At 42.2% G+C, this 24,576-nt stretch overlaps 1 protein-coding gene and 1 pseudogene across 1 annotated transcript; both read left to right on the top strand.

The window, feature by feature from the left end:
• The first annotated feature begins 14,143 nt into the window (after nucleotides 1-14,143).
• DEFB128 (defensin beta 128) lies at nucleotides 14,144-16,456 on the top strand. Its single transcript, XM_047067961.1, has 2 exons — nucleotides 14,144-14,195; nucleotides 16,221-16,456. Exons 1-2 carry the CDS (start codon nucleotides 14,144-14,146, stop codon nucleotides 16,454-16,456), a joined length of 288 nt encoding a protein of 95 aa, XP_046923917.1.
• Nucleotides 16,457-17,405: 949 nt separating this feature from the next.
• Nucleotides 17,406-23,962, top strand: LOC124503867 (lupus La protein homolog; annotated as a pseudogene).
• Nucleotides 23,963-24,576: the final 614 nt, after the last annotated feature.

The raw sequence follows: 24,576 nt of genomic DNA, 5'->3' as shown, positions 1-24,576 counted from the left end.
GCCATGGACTGTGCTCTGCATCTGGGTCAGACCGTGGGCTGAGGACCCTCCCGGACAGAAATGCTGACTGTGTTCCCCGGCCAGAGGGATTGTTAACTTGGCTTCACAGGTGGGAGGAGCCACTGCCGGCCTCTCTGTTTGGGCAAGGTCACGGCTGCAATGTGGTTGCAATGCAGTGCTGGTCACTGTGAGCCCCCCACCCCTTCTTTGTTCCAGCTGCCTTGCTGTGGTCTAGGTCTGTCAGTTGTCCCAGTGTTCTCCGAGATAGAAGTGGGCTCCCAAGGAGGGACCCAGAAATGCTGGGGAGGCTAAACGTCTGGGGAGAAATTGTGGGCCCAGGAGATCGCGCTTGGTGTGGCACTGTGTTTGCCTGGGGGAGGGCTGATCTGGTCAAAGTGAACCTGCTCCTCTTACCTTTCTAAAGTAGGTTTCCTTGGTTTCGGTGCTTCAGCCTCACTCTGGGATTTTCAGAAAGGCATCTTGTCTGTGGATATTTGCTAATTTGCATTTCTGTGGGGAGGACTTGATCCAGGGGCCTCCTCTTCCACCGTCTTGCTACCTTCAACAGCAGAAGTACATTTGGTTGCAACACAGAGACTGAATCTGCGTGTATTCATGGGAGTGACCGTGGGACGGGAGAGAATGGGAGAGCTCTGAGTAGAGAGCATATTCAGAACAGCGTATAAAGTATGAAGGAGGGATCTTAGGAATGCCATTCAGTTTTTCTCTGATAGTGTCCTTTCCCGCTCCTCTCATAAGCAACCTCCTACTGATTTCTCAAGTCTCTGCTTCATTGGAACTTCCAAAGCAAGTCTCTTTAAACCCTGGACTACTGTTGACCATTTTAAGCTCTTCTTCGTTTAATGTCCTCATTAGTTATTTATTGAGCGTGTGTCACATTCTAGAAACCGTCTCAGGGGCCAGTAGTATGTACCACAAGGAGTTCCTACCGTCATGGGGTTTACATTAAAGTGGTTTAAAATAGTGAGCAAAACCAGGTACGGCTCTCACTTTCATTGAGCCTTCTGTTGAGTGAGCCAAACAGGCAGTTCAATGGCTGCTGCTGAGGGCTCTGTAAAGATTGAAAATGACAAATTCAGATGCCACTAATCTGTACAGTTTTGTGATTTTATCCAGCGTTCTTATCAGTTGTTCTTTTTTTTTTTCTTTTTCTTTTTGAGAAGGCAAGCACTTAAAAGGATCTGGGGATCCAGTCCAGTTAAGTGTCCAAGTTCAGCTGGGGTCATGGCCTCATGGTTCGTGAGTTCGAGCTCCGCATTGGGCTCTCTGCTGTCAGCGCTGAGCCCGCTTTTTATCCTCTCTCCCACGCTCTCTGCCCCTCCACTGCTCTCTCTGTCTGTCTCTCTTAAAGATAAATATTAAAAAAAAAAAAAGAAAGGAGCTAAGGTTGAACTTTTTCCTTACAGATAGGTGCAGAAAATGATAGCGTTTGGATTCTTAAGATGTTGGCAAGAAAGTAGTTGACGCAATCAGTCATGGAGTGGCCGCTGATAAAGAAAAGCGAGGAAGGAAGAGTCTGATTGACACATGGAATGTACTTGAGTCAAGGCAGTATATATCTTGATGAATTCAAGGAGAAGGCTTCCATAATAACAAAATCAGGGAGCTGAAGATGTGACTGGGTGTAATCCCAGGAGGCGGAGTTAGGCAGAACAGATTCCATTCAGCTTACACTGCTCACACATTAATGAGACCCTGGAGAAGTCCTGTCAAGCCTCTGAGCCTCAGTTTCCAAATTTAAAAAACGCTGGCAATGACACCAAACTCGAAAGTGTTACGAGTTTTTTTTTTTTTTTTTAACGTTTATTTATTTTTGAGACAGAGAGAGACAGAGCATGAACAGGGGAGGGGCAGAGAGAGAGGGAGACACAGAATCAGAAGCAGGCTCCAGGCTCTGAGCCGTCAGCCCAGAGCCTGACGCGGGGCTCGAACTCACGGACTGCGAGATCGTGACCTGAGCTGAAGTCGGACGCCCAACCGACTGAGCCACCCAGGCGCCCCGAAAGTGTTACGAGTTTTAAGTGTGGTAACTTAAGTGGCATTCAGTGCATGGTTGGTGCCCATAGAATATTTGCTTCCTACTGTGTGATGCCCCCCAGCCTTCTTTTATTCCTTCCCTTTCTCCTGTTCCTATTGTTAGAGTCCTAGCGAAGTTATTGTCCCATGAAATGAGATGAGGAATAAAGAAATTGTGCAGGAAATCCAGGTCAAGGGACTAGAAGATAAAAGACCTTAAGAAGGAGAGCTTGAACAAGGTCAATTCCTTCATCTAGGTCACATGACTAGGGCGATTTCAGGGATCAAGGTAGTCCAGTGTGGGAAGTACAATGAACTTTTCGGGGAGCCTCTGATAACCCCTCTGTCTGGGCAGACAGATCCCAGTCTCTTTGTACCTGTGACTTATCTCTCCTAGTCCTACGAATGGGCCCTCACCCCAGGGCACCCCAGGGCACAGCATGATCTGCAGCCACTTACGCACATACCCTTCTGCCATCGTCCAGAGAGCAAAGACCTACAAGAGATTTCCCATCTCCCAGTGAAGACAGCCTGGCATGCAGGGGACTGAAAATTTGCATGGGTGATCATGGGGTGGGTGCAGAGTTTGTGCACCTGTAGTTCTCCGGGGGCGAAATTTGTGTAAGTGTCAGAAACAAGATAGGTTCATTTATAAAGCTGTATAATAGCAGATAAGCAAGTTGAATACAGTTCTATTTGTTTTGGGACAATGAACCACGATTCTTTGCGTTACAATAGCAAATACAAAGAAAACGTACCATTTTAGTACAATACAATATACATTGGCACTTTATGTAATCCCAAACTGGTTGGAGTCCTCATTACCTAGCCACATGATTACTTGGGTATTTAGACTCTGGAAGCACGTTGACGCAAAAATGTCTTTTCTTGTTGAATGCTTGAATATGTAACAAATTGTGCTTTCTTTTTTGGTGATTGTTATTTGTAAAATAAGAAAAGAGTGTTCACTCGTTTCTTTTGGTGTCTGTGCCCTCCTGTCATAGACATGTGGCACTATCTTTTAGCTACCCAGCATCTTTCAACTCCTCTGTACCTCTCTGCATCTTTCAACCCTCCTCTATACCTGTGGCCACTCTGTCCAGCTTTCCCCTGAAACGCGTCCTCCCCTTCCATAGTATATAACTGTCACTTGGAAAAGGTTGCCAATGTCGCATTCCCCCTGCATCTAAGTGTAGTCATATAATTTGTTCTTACCAATAACGTGTGAGGTGAAATGATTGGTGTCACTTCTGGGAAGAGGCTTTTAAGAATCAGTTATGATTTCCTTGTGTTTCCTTGGCACCAATAGTCTGGACCTCAATGGTCTGTTAATGAGAAACATAAAGCAAGCGTATGAACTTGTGGGGCACCCGGGCGGCCTAGTTGGTTAAGTGTCCCACTCTTGATCCCAGCTCAGGTCTTGATCTCAGGATCCTAGGTTCCAGCCCTGTGTTGGGGCTCTGTGTTGGGTGTGAAGCCTATTTAAAAACAAACAAACAAAAAAAAAAAAACAAGGAAAAAAAAGTGTATGAAGTTGTTAAATGATCAGGGTTAAGGTCTCCTTACAGCAGGAGATATAGATCCCGGTAGGAAAGCTTACTGATGCATATGATGGTGGCCTCTACAAGTGACATCGTGGCAGTGCCTTTCTGCAATGGAGCTAATGTGAACCCAGTCCCTGTGCTACTGCACATCATAATGCCCCTTGTTAGGATAGGTCAGCATTATACTTGCTAATAGAATGGCATAATGCATTTTCCAGGACCATAAGGCTTTACAACAATCTACTACCATATCAAGGAGCACACGAATGTCCTAGAGCTCCCTCTAGAGGAGTAAGCAGGATGTTTTACAGGTGTTTCTTGTGGGCTGAGTCCCAGTCTTCACCGTAGATCTTCTTTTCTTAAGTGCTATGGGCAGTGTGTCGCCTTCACTTTCTCCATTATATACTTCTAGATTAGTTTAATTTTTGTATAAAGTCATATAGAACCTTGCCATTTTAGAAACAAAATAGATTAGAAAAGAATCACTCTGATTGTTGGAGTACACGGTGGGGGGCAAAGAAACTAGGGAAGAGAGTTCTGTAAGAACAGGTGGGAGGTGATAGGGAATGAAGCCGGGAGGAGAAGGTAGAGCTAGGGAGTGGGGCATAGGTGTGGAGGGGTGGGGGGTGGCCAGTAGAGGAAGTAGAGGATGAAGCATCTAGGTGTCTGCTTTAGTTACCAGTGCATGTGGTGAGGACACAACCTCCACTCCCAGTGATCTCATGTACTCCCCAAATTACAGAGTGGTTCTTTCCTAAAAGGACAAAGGGGCATTTTTATCCCAGGGGATAAGCTGAACGAATAGCTTAGAATACAAGAACTGGGGTGGACATCTAGTCCAACGTTTATGTCACAGACAGGAAAGTGAAGCTGAAGAAAGAAAAGGGAGTTATCAAAGGATCACTTAGCAAGGCTGTGAATTTGAGTCCTCATTGATTCACAGACCAGGGATCTGTTTCCTTTATTCTCATCTCCCTCTCCAGAAGAAACTAAGATTAAAAGTTGGTTGTATAGACTTGTATATATCTTAAAAATGTTTTTCTAAAGTTTATTTATTTTTGAGAGAGAGAGAGAGAGAGAGAGAGCAAGCACGAGCACAAGCAGGGAAAGGGCAGAGAGAGAGGGAGACACAGAATCTGAAGCAGGCTCCAGGCTCTGAGCTATCAGTCAGCTGACGTGGGGCTGAAACCCACGAAGCATGAAATCATGACCTGAGCTAAAACCAAGAGTCAGGTGCTTAACCAACTGAGCCACCCAGGTTCCCCAGTAATGCCACAGATTTTTAAAAAGTTTGTTTGTTTGTTTACTTACTTGAGAGAGAGAGAGAGAGAGAGAGAGAGAGAGAAGACATGTGTATAAGTGCTGACAGCACAGAACCCAATGCGGAACTCGATCCCACAAACTGTAAGATCATGACCTGAGCCAAAATCAAGAGTTAGACACTTAACTGACTGAGCCACAAAGGTGCCCCTCTGAATTTGTTTATTTGTTATAACAAGGTTTTTTTTTTTGTGGAATCTTTAAGGTTTTCTGTATATAATATCTTGTCGTCCCCGAACAATGGCAGTTTTACTTCTTCCTTCCCCATTTGGATGTCCTTTTTTTCTTTTTCTTGCCTTATTACTCTGGTTAGGACTTCTGATGCTGTATTGGATAAGTGGTGAGAGTGGGCACGCCTGTCTTTTTCCTGATCTTAGAGGAAAAGCTTTTAGTTTTTCATGGTTGAGTATGAGGTCTCTGTTCCGTGGATACAAGATAGTTTCTTCCGTTGTCATAGACTGTGGTTTTAACTTCCAACAGAATATGTCATCTGTTAGAAACATAGCCAAGAAACCTGACCCTATATCTGAGAAAGCATTATTAAAGGTCGTGACATGTTTGTGAATCAGAGTATCTAGCTTTAACTAAAGATATATATCTTGTATAATAAAACTGATTTAAAAAAAAATTCACTCCAGGACCATTCAATTTAGAGTTTTACCTTCCCTTCCCCTTCGTCTTCCCTTTCTCTTTCTCCTTCTCCTTCTTTTTTTTTTCTTTTTAAAGAGAGACAGAGCACCCGAGCAGTAGAGGGAGAAAGAATCTTAGGCAGGCTTCATGCCCAGTGTGGGGAGCCCAATCCCATGACCACGAGCTCATGACCTGAGCTGAAATCAAGAGTCAGATGCTTAACCGACTTGAGCCACCCAGGCGCCTCTAGAGCTTTTTTCTAACGTAGCATTTGCTTGATGTAAAATGGCTAGTGGTGTGGTTGGGACAACTTGCTTCTCCTTATACCTGATTTTTAATTTCAGAAGATATTGTGCACACAAATTTGTTTAGAGTTGCCTACACAGGGTAAAAACTATAATGGTTGCTTTTGAATTTTTAAAGGTTTTTCCTGATATTAGAAAATTCTTTTGTTAATGTTTTGAAGTCTCTAGATGTCCACGGACCATGAAGAACAATCATAGAAACATGTTCATCATGGCTGGGGCTCTGCCTTGAAGTCTGGAGTTTGGAATGCTTGGACGGCTAATGAGAGGATTTGCTTTGGCCACTAGGTGGTGCTCGAAGTCCAAACTACCTGAATGTTTTCATTTTCATTTTATTTGTTTGTTTGTTTGTTTATGTTTTTGATTTTGGTTCCATTATAATTAGCGTACATTGTTACATTAGTTTCAAGTGTGCAGTTTAGCGATTCAACAATTCTATATATTCCTCAGTGCTCGTCGTGATAAATGCAAACTCTCTGAATTCGACAGTGAAAAGGATGGAAGAAAGGGGGAGCAAGCATGACTGCAGTGGGTTTTACGGGGGCTGCAGGAATACTGGATGGAGTATTTCAACTGGGAAAAATATGCCTAACATCTTCTGTTGCCTCTTGGGCTGATATGAAGGGAATGGATTAAGAACCCAGTTTTGCCTAACCTTGAACGTTTATACATGCTTTTTGAGGTATATCAATTTTGTTGCTTCAAAAAGTTTACGATTATCTGTAACTATTGTTTTCAACCTAAAACAATATGGAAAAACTCCAGATGAAGTAGGTGTTTTGTTGAGCCATTACCTACATACCTAGTTTGCTCTCTCAGTAAATGAGTTTTCAAAATAACATTTTTACCCTAAAATTATTTTGATTGAAAAAAATCTTTTTTTTTTTTTTCATTTTTCTGAACATCTGAAGGTGTATGTGAACTCCTTCTGGGAACATAGGCTTTCCTCCATAACCTGGCCTAGAGGTACCTCAGATCTCTCTGGATTGTTCTCTCAAAGGATGAATGTATCTCTAGTTTGTTTCTTTATTTTTAAAATATTTTATTATTTTTTAAAGGGTAATCTCTATATCCAGTGTGAGGCTTGAACCCACAACCCCAAGATCAAGGGTTGTGTGCTCCACCAACTGAACCAGGCAGGTGCCCCTGTGTCTCTAATTTAGGTTTTAAAACTCTCAGAGAAAAACCCCTGCAAATGAGTTATTTCAGGCTTTACTTTCTGGGCTAGAAGATACCAATTGTCCTGTGTGAATAAAGTGTCGGTTCAGGTTTGGAAGCTTGCTGGCAAAGTATGCCCTTTCTGACAGTACGTGCTTTGTTATAATCACTCGGCTGAGTAATGGAATTGTTCTAGATCACTGGAAGGAGCCTGACCTCTGGACACGAGATTGAATATTGTCTTCGTTTCCTATTGGTGCAATTACAAATTACAACAAATTTAGTGGCTTAAGCCCACACAACTTTACCATCTTACAGTTCTGCAGTTAGTCCGGAATGGGTCTCACTTGGCTAAAAGCAAGGTGTCAGCAGGGCTGTGTTCCTTTTGGAGTCTTTAAGGGAAAATCTTTCCTCGTCTTTTCCAGCTTCTAGAGGATTGGATTCTTTGGTCATGGCCCCTTCCTCCTTCTTCAAAGCTAGCTACGTAGCATTGTCAGATCTTTCTTTGACACTGACTCGTCTACCTCCCTCTTCCACGTTTAAGTGATCCTTGTAATCACATGAGACCCATCCAGTTAATCCAAAATAGTCTCCTTATTTTAAGGTCAGCTGATTAGCAAGCTTAATTCTGTCTACAACCGTGACTCTCCCTTGCCATGTAACATACATGCACAGCTTCTGAGAATTAGAATGTGGACATCTTTAGGGGACCATTGCTCTTCCTACCATAAATATTATTAATGCAATTTGTTTTTCCCACCTTTAGAACTCAAAATTTCACATATAGATGGTCCCTGACTTACGATGTTTTGTCTTAGGCTTTTTGATTTTACAATGGTTGCGGAAGTGATACATGTTCAGTAAAAACCATACTTTGAGTTTGAATTGTGATCTTTATTTATTTATTTTAATTTTTTTTGCATTTATTTATTTTTGATAGAGCACGCGCACAAGTGGGGGAGGGGCAGAGAGAAGGAGACACAGAATCCCAAGCAGGCTCCAGGCTCCGAGCTGTCAGCACAGAGCCCGACGCGGGGCTCAAACTCACAAACCGCGAGATAGTGACCTGAGCCAAAGTCAGACGCTCAACCGACTGAGCCACCCAGGCGCCCCTGAATTGTGATCTTTACCCAGGCTAGTGATGTGTGGTAAGATATTCTCTCTTGATGCTGGGTATCGGCAGTATCCAGTCAGCCTTGCGACCGACCTTCAGGGTAAACAACCAATACACTTAACAGCCATGCTGTAACCATCAACCATTCTGTTGTTCACTTTCAGTACAGTAGTCAAGAAACTACACGCGATATCCAGTGCTCTATTATAAAATAGGCTTTGCGTTAGATGATTTGCCCAACTGCAGGTTGATGTAAGTGCTGTGAGCGCATTTAAGGTCAGCTAGGCTAAGTTATGGTGTTCAGTGGGCTAAGTATATTAAATGTATTTTTGATTTATGATATTTTCAGCTTAGAATGGGCTTATCAGGATGCAACTTCATCATAAATTGAGAAAAATCTCTATAACATGTTGGTTTTTACTATCAATTTTTTTTTTTTATTATTGAGGGAGAAGAGAAATATTTAGCTGAGATCAACTTGGGTTTAGATACACAGAAGATGAAACATGAAGGCATCTGGCATGTCGTTGGTTGATTGACAGATCTGGTTTCTTCTGCTTATGTTTTTTTTTTTCTTTTTTAATGTTTATTTATTTTTGAGAGAGAGAGAGAGACAGAGTGTAAGTGGGGGAAGGGCAGAGAGAGAGGGAGACACAGACTTAGAAGCAGACTCCAGGCTCCAGACTGTCAGCACAGAGCCCGATGTGGGGCTTGAACCCACGAACTGTGAGATCATGACCTGAGCCAAAGTTGGAGGCTTAACCGACTGAGCCACCCAGGTGCCTGCCCCTCTTCTGTTTATCTTTAACTAGAGTTCACAATAACAGGATAATTGAACCATCCAGTCCTGGACACAGCTGAACCATCATGGACATGCATGTGATTTTCTCTTCAAGTCATATCAGAAGCAGAGTCAATCTGGGCCATCTAACACTCTTTGTTTTTATTTTTATCTCTTATTTTTATTAAAAAAATTTTTTTAATCTGTAATTTTTGAGAGAGACAGACAGACAGACAGACCCTGAGTGAGGGGGAGAGAGAGAGAGAGAGAGAGAGAGAGAGAGACACAGAATCCAAAGCAGGCTCCAGGCTCCGTGCTGTCAGCACAGAGCCTGATGCAGGGCTTGAACTCATGAACTGTGAGATCATGACCTGAGCCAAAGTCGGATGCTTAACTGACTGAGCCACCCAGATGCCCCTATCTAACACTCTTTGAACTTAAAAAAAAAAAGTCACTTTAAGTTTTTCAATCATTAATTATTACTAGAGACTTACTCTGACCATCTCTAAGGCCAATCTGCTGAAACCAGATTCACTAATTATCAGTTAACCATTTATTTCTCATAACTAACATATGATCTTTTTCTTTTGTGTTCCTCTGACCTGATAGTTCTTATCAACAAAAGCCTCGAAGAACCAGGCAGACATGGGTAGCCATACATCTCACCTGGAGAAAAGTCTCTCTTTGGCATGCTACGGAATGCCGCATCAAAGCCACTGGTGATACCTCTCTATCCACATATCATGGTATTATTTAACTACCAAAAAAATAACAAAAACAAATAAAATTTCAGATTCATTTTTGATTTTATAATATGATCTGAAACACACTGCAGCAAGGAGACCAAATCATGACATTGTTTATTTCATATACTTTCATCTGTGAATAGTTCTGGGGGGGAGAAAAAGGAGAGCAATGGTTAAATGGCGTATTTAAAGCTACTTAAAGTACTTATATCTTTGAAACGATTTTTTTAAATGTTTATTTTTGAGAGAGAAAGAGACAGAGCAACAGCAGGGGACAGACAGAGAGAAGAGACACAGAATCTGAAACAGGCTTCAGGCTCTGAACTGTCAGCACAGAGCCTGACACGGGGCTCGAACTCACAAACTGCAAGATCATGACCTGAGCCAAAGTTGGACGCTTAACTGACTGAGCCACCCAGGCCCCCCCAGCACCTCTATCTTTAGTATTTAAGCAAATATCGTTTGTGAACTATTATTATCACGAGACATTTGTATGCTTTTTGTGTATTGTTTCACACTTATTGTCCAAACACACACACAAAAGTTCCAAATGTGCATTTCATAAAATATGACACATTCCTGGTATACTTGGGTCTCAGGAGTGCAGTGGAATGAGAATGAACAGTAATATATAGCAAATTGCAATCCTAATTGGGTCCCTCAATCTTAACCTAATAAATCTATCTTGTGAGACAATTTATGGATTAAAAGCCGATTCTCTTAAAACGAACATTGTATTTCTAAATTTATATCAACCTTCTGCAAGAAGCACATACATACTTTGTTTCTGTGATATTGCTTGCCTATTTTCTACTGGGTCATTTGTCATTTTGTTATTGATTTGTAAACACTCTTTATATATTATGGATTTTAATCCTTTTACGGTATAGAATGCATTTATAAATTTTATTTTACTCTGATTATCTTTTTTTTAAGTTTATGTATTTTGAGAGAGGGAAAGAGAGAGAGAGAGAGAGTGGGGGAGGGACAGAGAGAGAGGGAGAGAGAGAATCCCAAGCAGGCTCCATGATGAGCATGGAGCCCGACACTGGGCTGAATCCCATGACTGTGAGACCATGACCTGACCCAGGTCTTACACTGGCTTGAACCCTCTCCTGCATGCATTTTGTTATAAAGATGTTATGCACTTTATGTAGTCAAATCTGTCACTCTTGTCATTTTTAATAATTCTCTTTTGTCCTCATTATTAGCTTTATTTCCTTTGAAGTTATTTATCCTTATTCATTTAAGTTCTTCTTTTATATTTTTTATTTTTCTGAAACTATCTGGTGGCATATATTTAGGCATAATGGTAGATAGCAAACATAGCCGAATGTGGTTCTTCTGTATTGGGTCATGTCTGCTTTGCCAATAGGCCTGTTTCTTGAATCAGAGAGATGAATGTAGACTTTGTATGCTTATAAGTATGTGTGTGCCCAGGGAGTGTTGACTAGCAGACTCTATTTTAAACTGAGTGGCTGAAAAGCAAGCAAGCTCACTTTATTTCATCTTACTTCTTACACAGTTGTCAAAATAAATGACTTTTGGAGTGTAATATCTAGAAGGCTAAACATCAGTATGTTAACAACAGAGGCAAGAGTATGGGTGGTCTATTGTCACCTTTTTTGTTTGTCTGTGTGCCCGATTTTTTTCTAGCATGAAGTGTTAATTCAACTTCCTCACATCTCTAAAGAAAGAACAACAAAAGAATCTTGCTTGAGTCCTCCAGTCTTTGTAAGAGGGAATTAGGAATCCTATTTCTTGTCTGGATTTAGCCTATTCAACATTTGGGGAAGATAACATCTTGAGTAGAATTCAGAGGATATTTCTAAGAAATATAACACATTTAAAGTTCATTTATAAGTAAGGTATTAAAAGCAATTTGTATGACTATGGGTCACAGTGGGAGGTGCAGTTACAAACGTTGATGGGTGATTTTTCTTTTTAATGACCACAACTAAAATGCAACATTTAATTATGCATCCCAGTCTACTCAAGGGGAAATCTCTTGCTTAGCCACAAAGGGCTTTGAAAATGAGACTGTGTGCTTTTTGTGCCCCATAAGGATTGCAAAAGGTCTCTCTGATATTAAAGAGTTGACACAGGTGACAAGGAGTTGACCAACAAAGACTTAGGAATCTATTCAAGCAGGCAAGAGATATTACTTCCAGGATGTAACAGTGTCACCTGTGAAAATCAGAAATACGAATTCTCTCAATAATAGGTTGCTCTCTGAGTGGTGACTGGGATATAAGGAGGTGGGTGGGAGGATGTCCAGTCAAGTGCATGACCAATAAATTTTGTGAACAAAGCAACATCTTGTATTTGAATATTTTGTCTTGGCCTCCCAAAGACTGACCCAAAGGAGGCAACTGCCCAAAAGAGGCAAGTTAGCTAATAGCTAAGGCCTTTACTTTTAGGTTCATGGAGAACCTGGGTTGATCATGGGATCAACCTGGGTTGATCCTAGTTCATTCCCTACTAGCTGTGTGACATTGGACACATTAGCAATTCCCTAAATCGTAGTTTTCCAACTGGAAAGAGAGAGGTATTAATTTTGTACTTCATAAATGCAAAGGCTTAAAGTAAGTGATGTATACAAAATGCATTTGTCATATAGTAGGCACATATAAGAGGTCATTGAGCTGAAACCAATGAGGTACTGGTGGGACTAGTACAGATCTGGTGGGGCCACTGGTCAATTCTTGTTCCTCATCTTGAAATATCAGTAGCATTTGGCACTTCCTCCTCCTTGACAAATTTAATTCACTCTGGTTACTGGCAAACATAATATGCTATACACAGTATTCATTCCTAACCCTAGCTGTAGCCTGAACCCTGTGTTGTGATACAAGTTTCATTATCATCAACAAATATTTATTCAGCCTTCACATATTCCCAGATTCTTTATGGTCACGGAAAGCTGTTTGGGTGGGCTGTAATTCAAAATTACTGTAATTACTAATTACTGTAAATTCAAAGTTCTGGTGTCCAGAAATTGGAAAACATGGTAAACAGAATTCTTTAGGAAATGTCTTAATTAACTTCATTACTGCCTTGGGTATTTTATAGAGCAATAATTTGTTTGGTTCTTTGCAATCACTGAGAATATAGCATGGGTTTTGTGTTGTGCATTAAGAACTCCAAATTGAACAAGGCCAGTGGTCTGCCCTTGAGGGGCTCATAGATTATTACAGATGAACAAATAATTGGAAGGTGACATATTGTGACCGCCACCAAAAATATGGACAAGATACAGTGTTGACAAAAGAAGGGAGTTTGCAGCATATTTAGTTGGGTCAAGGGAAACTTTCACAGATGTGGAGATGACTGAACTCGGTTTGGAAGGAAAATTAGGAGCTCAATAGGGCCAGCTTGATGGACAGGATGGGAGAGTATGATATAAATTTGTGAAGAGAGATTATTTATTTATTTATTTACTTATTTATTTTTAACGTTTATTTCTTTTTGAGACAGAGAGAGACAGAGCATGAACGGGGGAGGGTCAGAGAGAGGGAGGGAGACACAGAATCGGAAACAGGCTCCAGGCTCTGAGCGGTCAGCACAGAGCCCGACGCGGGGCTCGAACTCACGGACCGCGAGATCATGACCTGAGCCGAAGTCGACCCCTTTACCGACTGAGCCACCCAGGCGCCCCAAGAGAGATTTAAATGTGCAAAGAAACAGGTTGTGGAAGTAACAAGTTGGGTTGAGGCACCCACACCAATTTGGCAGAAACATAAGTGGTTCTCTAAAATGCCTAGAGAGGTAAGCAGAGACTAGCAGGGGCTAGTTCACAATGAGTTGAACACTGTGCTAATGAGATCTGATCTTTTTTTTTTTTTTTTTTTTTAATTTGCTCTTTTGAAAGACTTCATTTGTAGAATTGCTCTGTACTGGAGAAGACTTCACTGGAGACTCCAAAGTAATACCAATTTATCTGGGCAAACCTTAAGGCAGTCTTAAGATGCATTAAGACTAGATGACTTTCTGGAAGTTTCATACGTAAAAATACTATTTTTCCTACAATAGTTTCATACAGTAAAAAAATTACTATTGGATGTGTGTATCTGTCTGCCTTTATCAGCTAATGATTTACTTTATCTTCCAAATGGGTTACTTTTGCGAGTAAAAGTTGGCACCAGCTGGGTGGGACATTGGAACAAGAGGAATAAACTAGGACCGACTCACACAAATAAGGACATATGACCAACCAATTGGGCTGATGGCCCAGGTGGAGAAATCAATGTTCCTGCTCTCTGGGAGCTCACATCCTGAGTAAAGAAGAGTGGGTGTGATGCGATGGAACATTCTGTAACTGTGAACTCCAAATATGGGAATGAAGGTAGGGTAGGCTTGGATTTCCTGTCCGTCCATATGGGTTAAAACGAGAGCTCAGAATGCTGATAGCACCCAAAACTCTAGTTTCGTTCTTGAAAGACCGTGTGTGACAGAGATCGCTGGGCAACGAAATTGTGCTGCCTGTTTCTCTTGGGAAGTCTGTAAACATGAAGCTGTTTCTGGTTCTCATTATGCTGCCTTTTGAGGTCCTACCAGCAGGTAATTTGTCCAAATGTACCATGAAACCCTAGGAGATACTACTCTGTCTGTAGGAGCGGGGCCAGGGCCTTCAGATTGTTGCTGTCTTGCCAATGTCATCAAAAGTACCCACTCTCGGGGCGCCTGGGTGGCGCAGTCGGTTAAGCGTCCGACTTCAGCCAGGTCACGATCTCGCGGTCCGTGAGTTCGAGCCCCGCGTCAGGCTCTGGGCTGATGGCTCGGAGCCTGGAGCCTGTTTCCGATTCTGTGTCTCCCTCTCTCTCTGCCCCTCCCCCGTTCATGCTCTGTCTCTCTCTGTCCCAAAAATAAAAATAAACGTTGAAAAAAATATATTAAAAAAAAAAAAAAGTACCCACTCTCCCTGAGTCTGTGTCTTAGAAGAAAGCATTCAGGGTGGTAAGAAGACATCAGGGCTGTACTCTTGGAAGTCCTTTCCAAAGGGAGGCATGAACCCATCCTCTAGAATGATCTTTGTAATTGAACATAGTTTTCACACAGGAACCTCACCATACCTTTTTCCATCCAAACTCATTTTCAGCCTATGCTACAACAGTAATGAGAACAGTACAAGCTTTGGAATCATGTAGATGTGAGGTTAAAATATATCTTGATCACTGGTTAGTTGTATGAATCGGGCTAATTATTCCCTTTGAATTTCAGTTTTCTCATCTGTCGATTGAGTATGGATGACCCAGTTTCATAATGATTGAATTTCATGTGAGGAAATGTCTCTTTTCTCCCTCTTTGTTCTGTGAGCTTGTCCAAATATGGGTACAGGGGCAAATAAAGAATTAGAAACAGGCGATTTAGGACCTCAGTACAATACTCCGAATAGTTTGGATCTCTAGGGAGATGGGTACTCATGGAATTGAGTTTGATTCCCTGGGCAACACATTTATTTGAGACAAAAAGGAGAGAGAGAGAGAGAGAGAGTGAGAGAGAGAGCAGAGCCAGGAGGAGCATAGTTATGAAGACACAGAGGCTGGATAAAGGAAGTTCTCTGCAGCATTTATTGCGGAGACCCATGAGGTGTTGGCAAAGGGAGATTTCTGCTGCCCGTGTCAATGAGTGTGAAACCCACTGTCTCTCTTAACTTAAAAAGCCCTGTCTGTGATACTCTTTTATTTTTTTTTTATTTTTTTTTTTAATTTTTTTTTCAACATTTATTTATTTTTGGGACAGAGAGAGACAGAGCATGAATGGGGGAGGGGCAGAGAGAGAGGGAGACACAGAATCGGAAACAGGCTCCAGGCTCTGAGCCATCAGCCCAGAGCCCGACGCGGGGCTCGAACTCACGGACCGCGAGATCGTGACCTAGCTGAAGTCGGACGCTTAACCGACTGCGCCACCCAGGCGCCCTGTGATACTCTTTTAAAGGTTAACTTGGCTTTGAGTCATGCCACGGTGGCAAGTTGGCACTCTTTGGGGACACTGGACCGGGGTAAGGCTGAGCGAGTACTGACTTTGGAGCATGGGAGACAGAGTCAGATTTGCCAGAGTCCAGGGGTGGGACATAACAACAGTTGATAACCATATGTTGGTCTCTTTTTTCTGGTCATACAGGTTCTGATGTTCTCAGAGATAACTGGGTATTGGCTAGGAGCCTGGGGTTTTTTTTTTTTTTTTTAATTTTTTTTTTCAACGTTTATTTATTTTTGGGACAGAGAGAGACAGAGCATGAACGGGGGAGGGGCAGAGAGAGAGGGAGACACAGAATCGGAAACAGGCTCCAGGCTCCGAGCCATCAGCCCAGAGCCCGACGCGGGGCTCAAACTCACGGACGGCGAGATCGTGACCTGGCTGAAGTCGGACGCTTAACCGACTGCGCCACCCAGGCGCCCCTAGGAGCCTGGGGTTTTGATGTCCTTAATTTGGGATGATTTGCCAGGAGGAGGCGCTTCGTTTTCTCTCACCAGCATAAGGTTGACTTTGGAACCACAGGAGGCCAAAACTTAGGGGAACCACACACGCCTTCTACTCTGCCTCCGGAACTAATCTGCGTCCAATGTTGTTTTCTGTGCATAGATACGGCACGACCCAGGAAATGCTTTAGTAATATAACAGGCCACTGCCGGAAGAAATGCGAGATGGGGGAAATCTATGAAGTGGCATGTCGAAATGGGAAATTATGTTGTGTTAATGAAGGTGAAAACAAAAAACACAAGAAAGCCCCAAAGTCACCTTCCTTTTTGGTACAGCCTGATGGGAAGATGGACTATGTTATTTTACCCACTACCACACTTCTTACAATCCAGATATGAATCAGGGGCTGGCTCCGCTGGTCTCCACTCTTCTTAAACCAAAAACGCCACCTCTTCCGACATGCTGGGGCAAGAGATGTATCTACTTCTTCTGTGACCTTGATTCTCCACATAATAAAGTTTTTGTTTTTGCTTTGCTCTGGATTTATTTATTAATGTATTCACTTATTTTTTTGAACACTTTAAACATAAAGGAATAGTTATCATGTTCCAGGCATTCATCACGCTGGTAACATGGGTGACGTAGAGATGAAAAGAACATGTTGGTAGAGGTGGAAGTTAGCCACCTAACTTTTCCGCATCGTCTGCAATTTCATAGCATTTCAAATATTACTCCTCTTTTATTTATGTGTTTTTGTTTTTGAGAGAGAAAGAGAGAGAGAGCATGCACTTGCGCACGTGAGAGGGGGAGGGGCAGAGAGAGACAGACTCTTAAGCAAGCTTTGTGCCCAGTTGGGAGCCCACCATGGGGCTCCACCTCACAACCCTGAGATCATGACCTGAGCTGAAATCAGGAATTGGACACCTAACCGACTGAGCCACCCAGATGCCCTACTCTTAGTCTAAGCAGATCTAAATGTCTCAGCTTTGTGTGCGGGGTGGGGGGGTGGTGGTGAATACAGGGGGTTTGGCTAACAACCAAGAATTCATTAGAAGAAGGCATGATATTGGAATATTTTCACAGCATTTATTGGCCAGGTCTAATGGACAGTAATGACAGCTAGTGATAGTTCCAATACAGGTTACCCCTCGTATCCAAAAGTAGAGTTGATCCTAGGAGACCTTTCATAGGCCAAAATGGTGTGAAGTGAAGAAGCAATTACCACGAACTTATATGGGAAAGTATTTGAGTGTGCTGGACCCAAAAAATAACCACTCTTAGGCTTTTCAGATACCTTTGGACACATCTTGCTAATGGATGCACAGAATAAATCAAGATAAAGCACTGATGCGCCCCGACACAGTTCAAAGCTATGCTGAGATGCTGAATGTAGGTCCTCGGAAAGGAGCTTGGCGGGGACGGGGGGGGGGGGGGCAGGGCGGGGGAGGTCCACTCTCGCTGCTCACGGTGCCCACAGCCTCTGTAATGGTTTGCTGCAAAACCAACATCGGGTGCTATTTTTGCTTTTTGCCTTTTTAATGCAGCAGGCAATATCTTCTTCAGATCTCTTGCAGTTAGTGAAAACAGGTACTAATGCAGGTGTTTTGTAGAAGTGAAGTCGTGTAACTGGGAACTTTCAAAAAGTGGGGGACACCTGTACGCCATTTGAAGCTTATTTAATGTGTATGGTCCATTTCCTTTTTTAGTAGCAATTTGAACATTCAGTTGATGCAATTTTAAGGCTCTTTTACTCTTAGAATCTTTAAAACCGTTACATATTCAATAGTTTGTGAACAGTGAAATTTACAAGCTCTCAGTTTCAAGGTGAATGAGGTCTGAGGGTCTGATGTGAAATTCAGTGACCATAGTTGAGCATACTATGTCCTATAATTGAAATGGGCTAGGACGGTAGGACTTGAGTGTTCTCTCTCTTTTTCTCACATACACTCACAACAAAACAAAAAACAAAAACCCAAACCCCCAAAACCACTAGGTCAAGATGAAGAGGTAATGGGTGTGTTAATTAACTAGATGGGGAGAGAGTCCTTTCATGCCATATACATATATCAAAGCACCATGATGCACACTTTAAATATCTTACAATTTTTTTTTAATTTTTATTAACGTTTATTTATCTTTGAGACAGAGAGAGAGCATGAACAGGGGAAGGTCAGAGAGAGGGAGACACAAAATCTGAAACAGGCTCCAGGCTCTGAGGTGTCAGCACAGAGCCTGACGCGGGGCTCGAACTCACGGACTGCGAGATCATGACCCGAGCCGAAGTCGGCCGCTTAACCGACTGAGCCACCCAGGCGCCCCAAATATCTTACAATTTGTAAGTCAATTCCACCTCAATAAAAACTGCAAATAAATAAATAAAAAACTGTGTGGAATTTAAAGCCTCATACACGAGAGAGACATATTTAAGAAGCTTCTCATGAGCGAGGCAGACTTTCAGTAAGTGATGATGCCCTCCAGATGAACAGAACAGAATATTTTGTGGTGACATCCATTAATGTTGCTTGGTTAAAGTATTGGCCAGAAATAACTTTTGTGGAGCTGACATTTGCTCATCTGAGATAAAGAAATCAATGGGCCTTATCCCTCCATGCGCAGCACCCAGCTTGTCTCACTGGGACAACAGAGAGACACATATATAGGTGGATACGTTAACATTTTAAGGATCTATGAAGATCTTACTTTTAGTCGTTGTGGATTTTGAGAATTCTGGAGACATGTACAGGAAACCAGGACCAGACTAAATTGTAGAAATTTAGAAATTATTTTGTTGATGATTTCGCCATAGGAACTAATGTATGACTGTTTCAGTCTAACTCTCAGAGGGGTTTTTCAAGGGGCCCAGATAAGAAAGCCCGTTCTTTATCTCAATACTTCATAAGCCCCTCTTTTTCAGTATTCCGTCACTGTGGATCACCAGAGGCATTTTTAGGGAGGGTCCATTTTGTCACCATGGTATGAAGAGGGAATCTTGTCCATTGTCTTTAATCTATGTGTGTCCTCTATTCTGTATGAGTCCATTGATAAATTAGATACACGAATCTGTTTTGGCTTAGTTTCAGATCAACCAGTGAAGTGTTGCCTGAGTCCGGAGCGAGGTGTAATGAACTGAACAGATAAATCAAGCCTCAAACTCCGCTTTGAGTGGTGGACCTAATCTTTGCTTGGACTTTCCCCCTATGATACTTTTTGTATCCCCTTTATACTCATAGAAGAGTGGACGTGGTCAGCATTGTTAGATACATTTTTTTTGGTCCTTATTTTTATATACAAAGTTAAGTTGAAATCCGATACTTTTATTATGTATCCTGTGGCACAGGCAATATTATTAGTGCCTTATTTCTTCTGGATCTTAGAACACTCTCCGAAGTCTTATTTATAGAATATTGTGAAATTTCCAGAATGTTCCAGATACATTTTTCTAAGAAGTCTCAGCATTTGGGACCACTAATCTCTTTGGGGGGGGGGCGGTCTTGGACAATGATCATGAAAGGTGCCAGAGATAGTAATCATTTCCCATCCATATTCACACCTTCTTAGAAAGTTTGCTCATAGCCTTTCTCAGGGAATCTATTTCAATATGCCCTGGCAAGAGAGTAGAGGGCCAGAGAACCTTATTATTTTGACTACGAGTAATTGGACCAGGGTGGATGACAGATGTATATGTAGAGACTGAACTCTTTTGGATATCCAAGTTGGGTCCTGGTGCACTGATGAATAGGAAAAGATAGAAAGAGAAAGTGAGGGAGGGAAGGCGGGAGGGAGGGAGAGAGAGAGAGAGGGAGAGAGATTTCTAGTTACTGGTTCTAGACCTTTAGGCCTCATGTAATTACTAACATTTCTTATGATAGGTGGGCTTGAGTGGGCGTATGTTCCTATGACCTCATATCTAAGACATGAAAATTGTGTATAGGGCAAGTTTTCAGGCACAGAGGTACAAATAGAAGGTTTGCTCATTAGTAATACTTAATTAGTAAAGACTAGGGTGGGGCGCCTGGGTGGCTCAGTGGTAAGCATCCAACTTCAGCTCAGGTCATGATCTTGCGGTCCGTGAGTTCGAGCCCCGTGTCGGGCTCTATGCCCAACAACTAGTTTTAGAGATAACCAAGTACTTAAGAGACGCCATGTTCAAAGCAACTTTATGATGATATTTTGTGTTTGTAGTTAACTTCTAATTTAGCTTCGATTACTCAGTGGCCCTTGGGAATATGTAGATATTCATTGACCCAGTGTGATACTTTTCAAGCTTTCTAAAAATAGCCGATAAATATTAGAAAACATGATCAGAGCACCTGGGTGGTTCAGTTGGTGAAGTGTTTGACTCTTGATTTTGGCTCAGATCATGATCTCATGGTGGTGGGATTGAGCCCCAGGTCAGGCTCTCCACTGACAGCATGGAGCCTGCTTGGGATTCTCTCTCTCCTTCTCTCTCTGCCCTTCCCCCACTTATTCTCTCTCTCCCTCTCTCAAACTAAATAAACATAAACAAGAAAAAAAAAACACGATCAAAAGAGTGGAAAATGATTGTATGGAATAATAATTCGGATATTATTAAATAATCCCTCCCAAATAGTGCATGTCAGATAAATGTGAAAAGCCCAGATGCCATTAAGTACTATTTCCTGAGTCCAAGAATCAGGTCATGTAAGAGTTACGTACATCTGAAATTGCTACCTTATGTCAAAATGGAAGCACAGAAACGATAGTACAGCTGTCTTGTAGCACTTTTTTTTTTTTTTTTTTGCTATCTTTCAACCTGGTAAGGGTTGGAAGGCAATTACCTATAACTTCTACAAATAAAAATGAATTACAATGTATAAAGTATAGTTAACCAGTTTGAAGTAGTAAAATGTAAATTTAGTGATGTATCTGTATTCTTTAGTTAAGGTTAGTGGTATAAGCATTGCCATGCTGGGAAAGCTCCCTCCCTCCTAGAAAAACCACATTTTATTTATTTTTTTATTAAAAACATTTTTAATGTTTATTTTAAAAAAAAAATCTTTTTTTCAACGTTTATTTATTTTTGGGACAGAGAGAGACAGAGCATGAACGGGGGAGGGGCAGAGAGAGAGGGAGACACAGAATTGGAAACAGGCTCCAGGCTCTGAGCCATCAGCCCAGAGCCCGACGCGGGGCTCGAACTCACGGACTGCGAGATCGTGACCTGGCTGAAGTCGGACGCTCAACCGACTGCGCCACCCAGGCGCCCCATTTTTTTTGAGAGAGAGAGAGAGAGAGAGAGAGAGAGAGACAGAGCATGAGTGGGGGAGGAGCAGAGAGAGAGGGAGACACAGAGTCCAAAGCAGGCTCCAGGCTGAGCTGTCAGCACAGAGCCCGACGCAGGGCTCGAACCCACGAACCGTGAGATTGTGACCTGAGCCAAAGTCGGACACTTGACCGACTGAGCCACCCAGTCGCCCCTATTTATTTTTTTAAAGTTTATTTCTTTATTTTGAGAGAGAGAGAGAGAGAGAGAGAGAGAGAGAGAGAAAATGCACATGCAAGTGGGGGAAGGGGCAGAGAGGAGAGAGAGAATTCCAAGCAGGCTTCGAATGCTATCAGTGCAAAGCCTGATGTGTGTCTCAAACCCATGAACTGTAAGATCATGACCTGAGCTAAATTGAGCCAGATGCTTAACTGGCTGAGCCATCCAGGTGCCCCCAAAAAGCATATGTTAAGTGATATGCAATTAATGACTTACACAGACACACAGAATATCCCCCAAAGTTTGCACAAAGCCAATCTTTATTTTAAAAAGCTAATGTACAGTGAATACTGGGCATTACTCAAATTAGAAACCGTGGGGCTTCAAAGGACATCATGGTGAAAATGTAAAGGTAGTCCACAGAATGGGAGAAAATTTTTGCAAATCATATATCTGATATGGAATTGTATCTAGAATATATAAAGACCTATTGCATCTCAATAAAAAAAAGACAACCCGATTAAAAAGCATACAGAAAATGGCCCCCATCTTTATGTGCATTAGGGCAACTGGTAGTGCTGGGAAGTGGATACATAGCTGTCTGTTGTCACTGTTAGTGACCACAGGTCTGTGGAATGGGACCTTAAAGACAGCCAGAATGGGTGAAATGGTGATAATAGGGGGCGGGGGGGGGGGGGAAGGCTGCTCTGGAGGCCAAAATCTGCCATCAAATTGAGTAAGATTTTGGTGACTTCAGTTTTCCACTTGAAGATAAAATCTTAAAGGCATGGATCAAACTGAATAAGGGTTGGTTACCTTTAAAGATAATGATAAAATTCATCTAACCATCTAACCATTATAGAAGCATTGAGCAAACCAAGGGCAGGACTCATGGAAATAAGTGAAGCTAAAACTAAAATCAGAAGATCTCCAAGCAAACCTCATCTTGAAGTGACTGATGAGCATAAAAATGATGCCAAAAAAGATCTGTTTATATTAAAAACTTCCCAACTGATGCAACTCTTGATGACATACAAGGGTGATCAGAGATAAAGGCCAAATACTAAATATTCAGATGAAAAGAACATTGCACCAAGTATTTAAGGGATCAGTATATGCTGTGTTTGATACTATTGAATCTAAGAAGTTTGTTGAGACTCCTGGACAGAAGAACAAAGACAGGGACCTGATAATACTTTTCAAGGAAGACTACTTTGGAAGGAGAAGCAGAAGAAGAGAAGAAGAAAGAGAAAAAGAAGGCAGAGGGAGTGAAGGAGGAGGGTAGGGAGAAGGAGAAGGATGGTGAGGAGGAGGAGGAGGAGAAAGAAAAGGAAAAAGAAGAAGAAAGAAGGCAAAATGAAGAGGCTAAATTATATCCCAAACAAGAGAAAGAAGAAAAACAAAAGTTAGCAGAAAGTGCTGAAATGAAATCTCTAGCAGAAAAGATTGGATGCTTGATGAAATTTCAGAGGAGCTTAGATGAACAGACCATAGAGAAGATTTGCATATCTTTAAAAAAAATTTTTTTAAATGTTTTATTTATTTTTGAGAAACAGAGAGAGAGACAGAGCATGAACGGGGGAGGGGCAGAGAGAGAGGGAGACACAGAATCCAAAGCAGGCTCCAGGCTCTGAGCTGTCAGCACAGAGCCTGACGTGGGGTTTGAACCCATGGACCGTGAGATCATGACCTGAGCTGAAGTCGGATGTTGAACCGACTGAGCCACCCAGGCGCCCCTTGCATATCTTTTTCTTAAATCATGGTGAAATAAAATGGATAGACTTTGTCAGAGGAGCAAAAGAGGGAATAATTCTATTTAATGAAGGAGCTAAGGAGACATTGGATAAAGCCAACGATGCAAAGGATGGTAACTTATAATAAAGGAGCAGAGAAGTGACCTGGGAAGTACTAAAAGAATGACATGGAACCAGAAGCATTGAAAAAAGTCATAAACCTGGGATGCCTGGGTGGCTCAGTCAATTGAGCATCTGACTTTGGCTCAGGTCACGATCTCACGGTTTGTGAGTTGGAGCCCCGTGTCGGGCTCTGTGCTGACAGTTCGGAGCCTGGAGCCTGCTTCGGATTCTGTGTCTCCCTCTCTCTCTGCCCCTCCCGCACTCATGCTCTGTCTCTCTCAAGAATAAATAAACATTAAAAAAAAAAGAGAGAGAAAAGTCATAAATCAATAAGAATCCCTAAATAAGTGGAAGTCTAAAGGTCTCAGCTTTAAAGGACAAAGAAAGGGAAATAAAGCTGTCTGGAATGGGCAAAGAAAAGTTCAGTTTCAGGGCGAGAAAACGAAACGTGATAGTGATTATGAACGTGATAAAAATGGCGCAGCTGGCCGAGGAAAAAGAGCAAGAGCAGAAACAAAGAAGAACCTGCATGGAAACAACAGAAAACAAAACAATGGTCGCTGGCGACCAGCAAGTACAGGAAACAAGTTTTTAAGTCATTTTAATTAGAGATTTTAAGCTGCTTTTGTCTTTGGAGGCTTTTAGAAAGAAAACTGAGGGGCACTTGCATGGCTCAGTTGGTTAAGCCTCTGACTTTGGCTCAGGTCATGATCTCATAGTTTGAGAGTTCAAGCCCCACCTTGGGCTGTCAGCACAGAGCCCACTTCGGATCCTCTGTCCCCTTCTCTCTCTGCCCCCTCCCCTGCTCATTCTCTCTCTCTCTCTCCCTCTCAAAAAGATAAATAAACATTAAAAAAAAAAGAAGAAAACTGAATTACGTCCCCTTCAATGTCACCTGTCAGAAAGGAAAACTTTTTTGTTGTTTAATGTGTCTTCTTTGTTATCCAAATGACGATTTATTTTAAAAAAAAAAATTTTTTTTTTTCCACGTTTATTTATTTTTGGGACAGAGAGAGACAGAGCATGAACGGGGGAGGGGCAGAGAGAGAGGGAGACACAGAATCGGAAACAGGCTCCAGGCTCTGAGCCATCAGCCCAGAGCCCGACGCGGGGCTCGAACTCACGGACCGCGAGATCGTGACCTGGCTGAAGTCGGACGCTTAACCGACTGCGCCACCCAGGCGCCCCTCCAAATGACGATTTAAAAAAAAAAAAGTAT

This window comes from Lynx rufus, unplaced genomic scaffold, assembly GCF_022079265.1.
Source record: "Lynx rufus isolate CCGP_SWC_20201006 ecotype Redwood Valley unplaced genomic scaffold, mLynRuf1.p SCAF_8, whole genome shotgun sequence".
Taxonomy (NCBI): domain Eukaryota; kingdom Metazoa; phylum Chordata; class Mammalia; order Carnivora; family Felidae; genus Lynx; species Lynx rufus.
The sequence above is the reverse complement of the archived record's forward strand: the minus strand, read 5'-3'. Positions and strand labels throughout refer to the sequence as shown.

Bases quoted from the DNA above. Each gene is read 5' to 3' on its own strand.
- DEFB128 (XM_047067961.1), top strand. From the start codon at position 14,144: ATGAAGCTGTTTCTGGTTCTCATTATGCTGCCTTTTGAGGTCCTACCA. The intron at 14,196-16,220 runs GTAATTTGTCCA...TTCTGTGCATAG, and splicing joins TTTTGAGGTCCTACCAGCAG to ATACGGCACGACCCAGGAAA.